The sequence below is a fragment of the Archocentrus centrarchus genome, chromosome 16 (genome assembly GCF_007364275.1).
Source record: "Archocentrus centrarchus isolate MPI-CPG fArcCen1 chromosome 16, fArcCen1, whole genome shotgun sequence".
Lineage (NCBI taxonomy): Eukaryota > Metazoa > Chordata > Actinopteri > Cichliformes > Cichlidae > Archocentrus > Archocentrus centrarchus.
The window spans coordinates 25,808,435-25,820,374 of record NC_044361.1 but is presented as its reverse complement, the minus strand read 5'-3'; the positions used below and the strand labels follow the sequence as shown (position 1 = coordinate 25,820,374).

The window sequence follows — 11,940 nt, the reverse complement described above, 5'->3', positions numbered from 1 at the left end:
TCCTGTGCTTTAATCAATTTAACATTCAAATGCATGGGATTTAGCTCACTCTAAGACTTTAATTCTCCTTCTGCTTTTTCTGCTTAATCAGTATTCAAGCCACGAAGTACCTTCTTGTCCGAGAGGCCTGACACTGTGTCAATGTACTCCTCCTGGATCATGAAAGCAGCCAGGTTAGCAGTGTAGGAGGCCAGAAATATTACTGCAAAGAAGGCCCAAATCAGCACCATGATCTTGCTTGTGGTTCCTCTTGGGTTCTCCACTGGCACAGAGTTGTTAAAGACAATGGCCCACAAAAGCCAGACAGACTTTCCTATAGTGAAAGTAGACCCTCCAGCCTCTATCCAGAAAAAATAGAGGGGAAAAAGAGCATAAGAAGCAAATAAAGACTTTACAGTTTAAAACGAGCAGTTGTAATGCTACATTTTTCTAAGAAGCAATCCAGGCAGTACTCCGTACGACAGTGTACTCACTGGCATCTGTAAATGCAGCAGCTAACTCAAATTAAACTTCTCAGAGATCAGAGCACATGAAAAAAGAAACCTTGCAGATTTTTTTTTTTTCACAACAAACCTCATAAGGTGGCGCCTATACATTACAAGGATGGCAGATATCAATTCATCTGCTACACAATCTTACAAATGATGAAACCACCTGGTGCAAAAACACTATTCAGAGGACTCAAACACTCCTGCCTTTACACAGCAGGTGTAAAGGAGAAAGGAAGAAGAGAGGCGAGAGTCAATAAGAGGGATATATATATAGAAGGATGACAGAAGAGTAAATTTATGTAGAACACAGCAATCATGCAGTAAAAGAGGCGAGTCAGGCTGGGTATTGGACTAAGGCATCAGGCATGCTGAATATCACAGGCGTACAAACTATGCTGCTGAATAATAAATGGCTTCTTCAGTATTGAGAATACTTGGAAGGAGTTCAGCACACTGTAGGTATAATTTCCTCTTTGCCACACTCACAGCTAAAGATCCATAGAAGCAGATTTAAAATGCACATCAATTTTTCTTTTTTTTTTAAGTAACACCTAACTAACAACACAGCAAAATAAAAAACAAAACAACAACAAAAAAAAAAAACAATCAGATGCTTGACTTAGTTTTTTTTTTTTTTCAAACCAATTTTGAAGGAGTGTGTTTAATGTTTGTTCATTTGATCCATTTAGCAACAGTGATGGACTGCACGCAGACGCATTCATCACACTGAGAAACACAGACAGCTTAGACTCATCACTCACTCTTGCCAGTCTGGAGACTGCGGTTGTAGCCTACGGGGCTGAAGAACTCAAAAATAAAGACAGTCACAGCCACGACGGTCAGGCACATGACAAACATCATCACCCACACCGCAGGACTGTAGGGCTCTGTGGAAAAAAACAAAACAAAACAGATGACTTAAACGAGCACGTAACACATGCACTTTTTTTGTACTCTTGTTGCATTATTAAATTACTGTAACTGTCATTACCAGTAAAAGAAACAAGAATGTTTCATAATTCTAGCCCATAATGGAGATTCTATATGTAGAGAAATAAAAACCACTGGAGCAAATATGTTCTCCAAAAGCCCATAAACACTATTTCAGTTTTTCTCTTCTTCTTCTTTTTTTTAACAATAATCTCAGTGCAGTCTATAGGCCCATAACACTGTTCTCCCGCTGGAGCCTTGAGTCTGCTGACGGAGTGAAAGTAAAAGTTAAGAAGATGTGAACCTAAGAAAAACTAACGGCTAATCTTGATGTAAAGACCAGCAACCAAAGGCTGGGGTGTTTTATGCAAACTCAGCACTCCACAATTAGATCAGATTCTGTACATCAGCTACACGCCGCCCACAAACACAGCCTCTTACCTAAGAAAGCTGATGGCGATACAGTTCCATTGCTACGGGAGACCATGACACTGATCCCCGTCTCCACAAAGGGCACAGAGAAATCCACAACTTCCGACCTCTCCTCATTGATAGTCAGCGAGCCAATGGCCATATCCGCCCGCTTGTACACCACCTAAAGATCAGTGATAAGAAATAAATTGACTGTAATTATGAGCAAATCATGTAGTTGTTACAGCTAGACAAAGCCAATCTTGTACAGTCCTGAAGGTTTCCAGGTGAGATGCTGACAATTCACACCTTGACCCTTTGCACATCATTAAATTTGCCCGCATGAGAAATTCAGTCTTGTACAAATACTGAACACGTGTCTCTTCAGCATCCCTTTAGCATACAAAATGAGCTAGGACCCTTCTCAACCCTGCCACTATCTAGCAAAACCTGAAAACCGCTGTGTCTGCTGATTGTACAAGTGAAATGTTAATCTACATTAGACATGGCACATTCGCTCTTCAGAGCAAATCAGCAGAAAAATGAAGCGGAGTGGAAAGCAAAGCACCCTCCTCTCAACTTTGCCAAGTCTCTGGATTACCTGATCAAAGAATGGCAGGCTTTGGAACATCTGATCAAAAGACAGACATTAGTTTGAGAAAACAAAATTCGCTTGCCCTTTTGCATGTGAAAATAGATTCGACAGACAGCTCTGGCCCCGGCTCAAGCTATAAATGATAGAGCAGGAGAGCGCAGTGGAACTGTTTTGGAACCTGTGACAACTGGCGTTTGGCAAGTTCCCTCTGGGACAAAGATAGAAACAGCAGGGCGCTTCAATGAAACAGCAGCTCCCGTATCGATCTCAGTTGGTGTGTGAGGATGTGTGCGTGCTTTTCTGTCTCTCTGTGCCTGCTTTTTTTGTTCCATTTTCGCGCCAGCATCTCTGTATCTTTACTTGATGGTGGATCATGAACTATATTACCAAGAAAACATCAAGGAGTACCAGCTAGGGAGCGTCTGACAGTGTGTTTGTGTGTGTGCTCCTATGTGGTTGTGACTAAGGATGTGTCTCTGCAGATAACACACTGTCGGGATGCATTTGTAGGAGAGTGTGCTCACCGCATGTGTTAGACATTATGCTTGTCCTTCTAATTTGTTTAACTGTGAGATATTTTCTCTCTAATACAGTAAGTGTGTGTGTGTGTGTGTGTGTGTGTGTGTGTGTGTGTGTGTGTGTGTGTGTGTGTGTGTGTGTGTGTGTGTGTGTGTGTGTGTGTGCGCGCGCGCACGCTTGCTGCAGTGTGTAATAAATGACAGCTGTCTGATTGCTAGCAGTGGTTAAGTGGCCATAACTCTCACAGCGATTGATGTGACACTTAGCGTTTAACTGGTCACCCAGGACGCAAGACCACACACTGAGGAATGCTACTCGTTGGCTGAAACCTCAACTCAAATATGCAGAGGCACAACCATACACACACACACACACACACACACACACACCCTTTTCACACATGCACAAGTGATACGGGACAGACACTGAGAACACATTGCTCACAAAGGCAGACAGGCAGAACCATGAGCTTCCAAGGGCTTACAGACACGCACAGACTTAAACTCACAAACAAAGACTTGCCTCTCCAATCATGCCGTTCCAAACCCCATCAATTTTCTTCCCATGTTTCCCATTGGTCACTAAGTAAAGATCATAGGTGAAGCCGACAATTTTGGCTAATCTCTTGAGGATGTCAATGCAGAAACCCTTGCAGCACTGCTTCATGGGAGCCACACCCTCATGGATGGCGCTATGAAAGAGACACAACATAGAGAGTAAAAATTAGTAAGTAGGAAAAAAAGAATCAAAGTGTAGGGAAAGGAAAGGAAAGGAAAGGAAAGGAAAGGAAAGGAAGACAGTTGGAAATGGTCACAAAGATGGAGTACTGTGGCCAAGCACTTGTTGACAGGTTTGATCGACCTGTGCAGGATAGGTGCTGTCATCCCTTCAGAAGCTGATGAACCATAAAGCTCCACTGTGGTCATATCTGATTCCAGACCCCTGAGTCATTCCACTGATCCTCTGGAGAGCAGTCTGTTATTGATTATGGCCAGGGAGTGAAGAGACCACAGTTTTGATAGGTGACTGATGTCACCTCAATTGGATGGCATCATGAGAGCTTAGGAACTCCATTCCAAGCACGGGTAAATAAAGTACAGAGCCTAGTACTCCCTTCTATTAGATTAGCCTCTATTATTTCTTTTCTCACAGTGCCACCATCTTTAAAATAAAAATGCAAAAAAATTAAAGTATGGAAAAAAGTCATAATAAAAGACCAAAGCTGAATTATTTCTTTTACATTTCTCCTTCTTTCTTTCAAGGCTTTCAAACCTGGCATTAAGGGGTCGTCTGCAGGGAACTGAGTCACGGATGCAGGTTCCAGATGCAGGGTCTGCAAGCTCTACAATGACAAATGGCCTTTCTTCCAGTGTGACAACACGCAGGTGCTGGGCATCATCAGGTGGTTTAAGGAATGGCCCGTAGCGGGACCAGGCTGGGTACCGTAGCCTCAGCACACCATTCTCCCACCAGCCTACCTAGGGGAACAGACAAGAGAAACATTAGAGAAAGAGGAATACTCTAGTGCATGATACCTCTAGTTATAATGATAAATAAGCATGTAATCTTTCCCATACTGTATAATAAAAAAACATTTAAAAAGCATATGCAAGTCACATTCACTGTCTCAAGACTTGATGAAAAGTATTGTAGTAAAAGATCAATTTTCTTACTTGGACTAATATTTTAAATTATTAAAACAAAGGTTTTTGTAATCATTTGTAATCATTTTTGGAAACAGAATATTTACTAATCTAAGTAAATATTCTAAGAAGATATTTTGGCTCAGACCATTTCTATCTTTAAGGCTTTCTGCAGGTCCATTTTTGTGGTTGTCTTTTTTCACCGATCTGCTAGAAAGTTGGAAGGAAGGGTTGATTTTAATCTTTTATCTGGGCATCTGGTTGAAAGGCTGATAAAAGTGTGTGACCTTGGCAGAGAAGCAAGAGGTGTAAGGAGGCAGTTCATTCATGAGTTATCCCATATTAAGCCCTAGCCATTAAAAAGTCTGGATTCTGATTGGCTGGAAGATGTGAATTAACCTTAACAAGTAACAAAATATTTCAAAGACCTATGTCACACTCTCCCTTTCCTGTCACTTTTATTGATATATGTCCATGAATACATGATCTGAATGAAAAATTCAGTGTATTTCTGGTTGGACGTGTCTTGGATATTTCATGTAGGGCTAAGTAAAAGAAAAGGAAGGGGGTGCCCTGTTGGATTGTTTAGATTTCTGGGTCTGCAAGAGTGCAGCTGTACCTTTCTCACAAATTCAAGAGTGAGTTTCCCCGTTTTGCTACTCATTCAATTCTGTGTGAAAACCATCCAGACCTTGAATGTTTATTAACTTCCAGTTGCTCCTCTTTGTTGTGGATGACATACAATCATGTATATTTGTCTAATGCTAATTTAAGACTTTGTGATTAATTTATATGTTTGTGTTGTATGGGTGGAGCGTTATGTAGAGGATGTTTGGGTTTATTGTTAAGGAGGCTGCTACTGGATACTCTACACTACACTGTGTTTTGTTTAGGCCGGACAGACTACAGAGGACATTTGTAGAGAACGTATTTTTGTAAAGCGTAGGAGCTTTGAATTTTCTGGGTATTTTGTCAAAAACTGAATTAAAGAGGACTACATTATTTAAAAAATAAATTTTGGTCACATTTCTACACACAGATTAATCCACAATGAAACGGTTTTCTCGGCAGGGTGCGCGCACACACACAGCGACATTTTAGAGCGCTTATTTTATTTTTTCCTTTTCTTGGATCTGTTAAATACCGTACTGAAATGTCGGTCAAAATAATTCATGGGAGTCAGATCTGAGGTGTTTAAGTGATTAATTCATTCTGAATTTTACTAGATTAATAATAATACCTGCAACCTCACACAGCATGCAGAAAAAAGAAAGAAAATTGATGCGCGTGGTTACAAACGTGGCACAGTAACTTCAGTATGGCTCAGAATCTGACGGCATTCTTCTGCACATCAGACAGGTCAACAGTTCAGTGTTTATACGGTGGCTCATCTTCTGGATAAACCCTGTGCTTCTTCTAAGCTGTCAGATTTATCCATATATCACACACATTTATCCACACACAGCCCCAACAATTTCGAAGTGAAGACTTCGTTCGCCCTTATATCAACAATATATCGATCCACATTTGGCTGCCTCTCAGTGATCTGAACTGCTACATTGGTAAAACATGCGCTTATTCTAGCGGGTCTGCTGGTTTTCTGAGCCGCTGATTGGTGCTGCTTTTAGCAGAATGCTGCTTATTATTTAAAGGAACTGGTTGTGCATAAATTAGCGCATTCCTAGAATATCAGATCTTTCCACATTGATCTTGGCATTTTTGCCACTGCGACCTCCTCTAGTTTGCCCCACCTAGTAAATCTGGGCCTTAAGACTCTTATTTAATGTGAAACAATAGATGCAGCAGATGGTACAGTCTAACTAAGAGCTGGCTAAACCGTAGTCTATTCAGTTCTAATTTTTTTCCCCCTACGACTGTTAAATGGGACCTTGGCAGAGAAGCAAGGTCCCATTGGGTGTAGTTTGTTAATGTCTAAAGGCACCGCTGATGCTTAAAAAAAAAAAAAATGAATACTTATTATGGAGTTTTATATTTAATAAAAATGGTGAGAATTTGTACAACCGCTATAATTTTCGCTCATATACTTTTTTTTTAATCCAAGTATTAAAAACAATTCTTATATTTAAAAATATGTAGGTTTCATTTTGAGCGTCTGAGGATGGGGAGCTGTGTATAGAAATGGCTGTAATTCCTGATCAGGTAATGCAAAATGTTTGTAAAACCCCCTACATTAAAGCTGAAAGTCTGCTCTTCAGTTACATATTGATCACTCGATTTAAAATCCACTGTGGTGATGTACAAAAATCATGTCTTTGTCCAACAAATTATGAACCTCACCGCATGCATGCTTGTATAAAGTTAAAGTGTATGCAGAGCATGTACACAATCCTAGAAAGCCCTTTGCCAGAGACATGCTCATTAAATGCACTTGTAGTTTTTGTGGGCCTGCATGTTTTTTTTAAAACCCTTTGCGTTACATAAATAAAAATAAATAAACAATCCAATGCAGCAACAACACAAAATATCGACACCAAACGAGTGCAGACGTAATAAACATCTCTTTGACAGTCTCAATAAAAACTGAATTTTAAAGGCTTCATAAAGGTAGCACTTTGTGAAAGGCCATAAACACATTTACTGTTAAATATGCTGCGCTCATGCGCTCTGTTTTAGAAAACCAGGCCTTAAATATTCATTGTTATGTGGCCAGTCTGTGCATGTGCAAACGAGGCAGCTGTTATTCACATATGTTTGTACTAATCATTTACATTATGTCAAATCAGACATTAATGTATTGACATGGTTCTGAGTAGGATGAAGCAGTTTAAGTCCCTTTCCTGGCACTGATTAAAATCCCCCAAAACTCACCCCTGTTCATTAAAATGACAAATTTCTATGTTTTTTGCTCTGAAAACAAACCCTTTGTGTCTTAAAATGCCTTAGATGCAACTCTGTGCTTTTAACTTATTTAATTTGCCTCATTCCTCAGCTAACTGCCTTTAGACCATCTCCACTCTCCCTCTGCATCTGTCTACAAATTCTCTTCTTAAATACATCATGGTTTACACACCCAAAGTGTATGTTTTGTTAGGCGGTAGAGTAAAATGTGCTTATTTTTAAAATCAGGATGTCCAGAGCACAGAGAAGGTGTTGTTTCTGTGATTCAGAGGAGAGAAAATGCCAAGGTTTGCAAAATAAATTTAAAAAAAAATCTACAGTTGCAGGAGTACACTGGATGACGCTTAGGCGTACTGTTAAAACTAAACAAATTTGCAATCACAAATAAGCATTTAGATGGATTAACTCTTCTTGGGAAGCTTTTAATGCACTTAAATTGTTGACAACTTAAGTAACACTATCCTTATTTCACCTGTCTGTCCTCTGCTTCATTCCTTGTGTGTCTGCTTCAGCGTCACACACGGAGCAGAGCAGAGGAGGACAGGTGACACACACGCATACACTTGAAGCAGGAAGCAGAAGATCAGCATCAAAACAGCAGCAGAAACACACACACTGAGCTGAAATTTAATAAAGCGCACATAAACAACACGACCCTTCAACTTTGCTGTGTCATTTAACAGTTAATAATGTGTTTCTGATGTTAGACAAACTTTGCTCACGATTGCCAGCTCTGACAAGTTAGCCCGATGTGGCAAGTTGACGGGACTAGTTTCATTAGTCGGGTTGCGCGTCAAACCTTCGCTGTCAGAATCTCTGCAGCTCAAAAGCAAAAAATGCTCAGCCTCAGCACTGACTGCTCTTTTCGCTCATGACCTGTCTTCCACCACATTAAAAAAATTAAAATAAAACACCATATGGATAAGGTTAAAAACTTTCATCAGAGGGGACATTCATTTTTTGATTGAAGGAGGGCTTTACTGAGACAGGGCTGAGCTTAAATCCACAGCCTTCACATCTTGGACATTCAATAACCTGGATCACAAGTTATGCTTTAATTTGACTTGGTTTAATTTATAACATGGGGGGGGGGCAACTTTGCAATGGGTAGGCTGACATTTCATTGTTATTCTGAAACAATACATGATGCTATGAGACCACATTGTTATGTGTCCACCATTGACCTGAAAATGTCTGTCAAGCATCCTTTTATTGGTATCACTGTTTTCTCCTTCTCTTAGCATTGTGAATGCTTTCTGGATGTGTTGGATGCTTCCGCCTGGGCGCCTGGGATATTCGCACTTCTTAAGCAGCATAAGGCTGAACCACACCCAGGAACTGCGAGTATATTTGTGAAACTTCCTCTAGCAGCCTCTCTTGACAATTCTCGGCATGATCACCTGATAAAAGTCACATCTAAGTGCCATGGCAAGTGAAAAAGAGGCAACATAAAAGAGAGTGCACATGGAAACTGTAAACACATGCACAAACAAGATATGCCGTTAAAACACACGCACACACAGATACACATATAAAAAAGATAAGAAATGAGAATGTGAGTGCTTTAGCAGGCCAGTACTGTAAAATTTGACAGCTTTGTGCAGCCTTCCTGTCTGTATAGTGCTAGAAGAGGAGGCGGTGGCAGCAATGACTGTATTTCGACAGCACTTTGACCAAGGCTGCACAGCAGACATTCAATCAAAACACACTCAGGAGACACAGAGAAAACAGACGAAGCTTACGGGAGAACACGCCGCTCTCTACAAAGACAAAAGTGCAAACGCAAATGTCCAAAAAAGACCGGCAAAAAAATTAAAATTGCTCAACATATTCAAAAGTTTGGGGGACTAGGAGCCACTTTAAACTCAAACCTTATTTTTTAGCAGCTCTGAGTGTCATTAATAAACGTTCATTCTAGTAATCCATCTCTCTGTGCTTTCTTCATATGCGAAACAAGCCGTGCTAAAGCTGGACAAACTTCAGTACTAGTCTGCAGTGTTTCAGTGAGCTAAGCTGGGTGCTCCCATGCTCTCTGTAATGGTGCAGTCATTGTAAAGAGAACATTAAATATTCAGGGAGAGCCAACAGCGTGGATGTGCATAATAGGCAGATGCAGGCGTCTTATCCTTATTGAGAGTGTATGTGTGCAATAAGGTTTGTGCGAGAAGACTGTAAGCATAATGTATGCGCCCTCATTTGTGCGCACACACATAGATGTCTGTATGTAAGCTCTGAGTGCGTGTGTGTATGTGTGTGTGTGTGTGTGTGTGTGTGTGTGTGTGGGCGGGTTTCGTACCCTGGGTTCGCACAAAGTCGAAGGACCAGCGCAGGAGTTTCTAATTGAAAGGGATTTGAGGGATATGGCAGGAGTCAGCATGTTACGACATGCTGAGACTGGACTCTGGTGGGCTGTTAAAACCAGCAGGAGGCTGAGAACCACCGATGTGTGTATTTGTGCTTGTGTGTGAGCTTATGTTTGCGCGTTGCTGTTTGTATTTGTGCAGAATTTGTGATTATGCGCAGTTGCAGAATTTATGTTCTGAGATTTTTATGTCTTTATGCATGTGCAGTGTGGAAAAAGCGAGGCAGGTGTGTGGATGAGAAAATGAGCATCGCTCTCTCCTGACACTGACGAGGGGAAAATCCCAGCGCATTAAAGGGAAAACATCCCCAACAGGTGACAAGGCTTCGTATTAAGGATTCCTGAACAAATGCTGTTTTATAGCATATGCATAACACGCCAGGCATACAGGCGCTCGGTAGATGCGCACACGCATAAAACAATGGTGAGTCTACAATCAGATGCTGGTGACGCCCAGAAATCTTCAGTGCTGTTTCAGTCTGATCTTCATTTTTTTTTTAGAAAAGAAACAATCAAAGACCAAATCAGCAACTATTGATCTCAACAACACCAAGAAATTGCTTTCTGCGAATGGACAAAGAATGAAGTAGGTGCACACATTTAACTATAACTATTTAACTAATATATATATATATATATATATATATATATATATATATATATATATATATATATATATACACACTATTAGAATTGCTCTAAAGAGTCAATTTCTTCTATTCTAGTATCTGTAGAGTGGGGACATTTTAAATGCACTCATGTTAGGCACACAACTCTAGCTGTGCGCACCCACCCACCTGCTCTGTTTGACTTGAAAAGTTTGTCCACCGCTCTGAAGTACTCTCAAGTTTTGGAGGTTGAGCAAAAAAAAAAAAAAAAAAAAAAAAAAAACTTTTGTTTTTTTTTTTTGTTGGGTAGAAAACCTTAACTTAAAATATAGTTTCCTTTTTTTCAGGCCATCAGCAGACAAAAGTCACACACACTGTATACTGAGCTTTGTTTGTTCACAAAGCTCAGTATACAGCTGGATTTCTGCTTAAGCTGAAGATAAAAGACAAAGCTGTTTCATCTAGGCGAACGCTGAGGAGTGAAAATTTTGAGATGTAATTAACATATCACTGAAACGTTGGTCTTAATGATCATATTGACGAGCCTGTAAATATATTTTCTATAAAGGCTATGGGAATATTTAAAAGTAGCTCCACTGCTACTATTGCAAGCTCTTATTATATGTGTAAAAACTCTTAAATCTCACATTCATATACATATGCTACGTAGAAACACCAGTCAATAGCTACATAGCTCACTATCCATTTGTCCACTTTATTAGGTACACCTGTTCAGCTGCTCTTATTGCAAATACTGTATCTAATCAGCTAATCGCATGGCAGCAGCTCAGTGCATTTAGTCATGTAGACGTGGTCGAGACAACCTGCTGAAATTCAAACTGAGCATCAGAATGAGGAAGAAAGGTGACTGGAGGTGGTGTCAGATGAGCTGATCTCAGTATTTCAGAAACTGTTGATCTACTGGGATTTTCCCCCTCACTCATCTCTAGGGTTTACAGAGAATGATCCAAAAAGGAGAAAATATCCAGCGAGCAGCAGTTCTCTGGGTGAAAAATGCCTTGTTGATGTCAGAGGTCAGAGGAGAATGGCCACACTGCTTCGAGCTGATAGGAAGGCGACAGTAACTCAAATAACCACTTTTTATAACAAAGGGATGCAGAAGAGCATCTCTGAACACACAACATACTGAACCTTTAAAAAGATGCACTGCAGCTGCAGAAGACCACACCAGGTGCCATTCCTCCCAGCTAAGAACAGGAAACTGAGGCTACATTTCACACAGGCTCACCAAAATTGGACAACAGAAGACTGGAAAAATGCTGCCTGGTCTGATGAGTCTCGATTTCTTCTGCAACATTCAGGTAGGGTCAGAATTTGGTGTAAACAACATGAAAGCATGGCTCCATCCTGCCTAGTGTTGATGGTTCAAGCTATTGGTGGTGTAAAGGTGTGGGGGATATCGGCAAAACACTTGGCAAACACTGGGCCCCTCAGTATCAACTTAGCAGCGTTTAAGGACCACAGTCTACCTGAGAATTGCTGCTGACCATGTCCATCCCTT

General features: G+C 40.6%; 1 protein-coding gene across 1 annotated transcript in view; it reads right to left on the bottom strand.

Annotated features, from left to right (window-relative positions):
- The window catches only part of grin2db (glutamate receptor, ionotropic, N-methyl D-aspartate 2D, b), a gene marked incomplete at its 3' end in the record, with an annotated part of 48,287 nt that overhangs the window by 12,595 nt on the left and 23,752 nt on the right, over nt 1-11,940 (bottom strand). The window contains exons 7-11 of the mRNA XM_030748939.1: nt 4,219-4,424; nt 3,469-3,637; nt 1,863-2,016; nt 1,253-1,378; nt 111-340 (exon numbers count right to left, since the gene is read on the bottom strand). Of these exons, the coding sequence (XP_030604799.1) occupies nt 111-340; nt 1,253-1,378; nt 1,863-2,016; nt 3,469-3,637; nt 4,219-4,424 (885 nt within the window). The remainder of the gene's footprint in view (nt 1-110; nt 341-1,252; nt 1,379-1,862; nt 2,017-3,468; nt 3,638-4,218; nt 4,425-11,940) is intronic.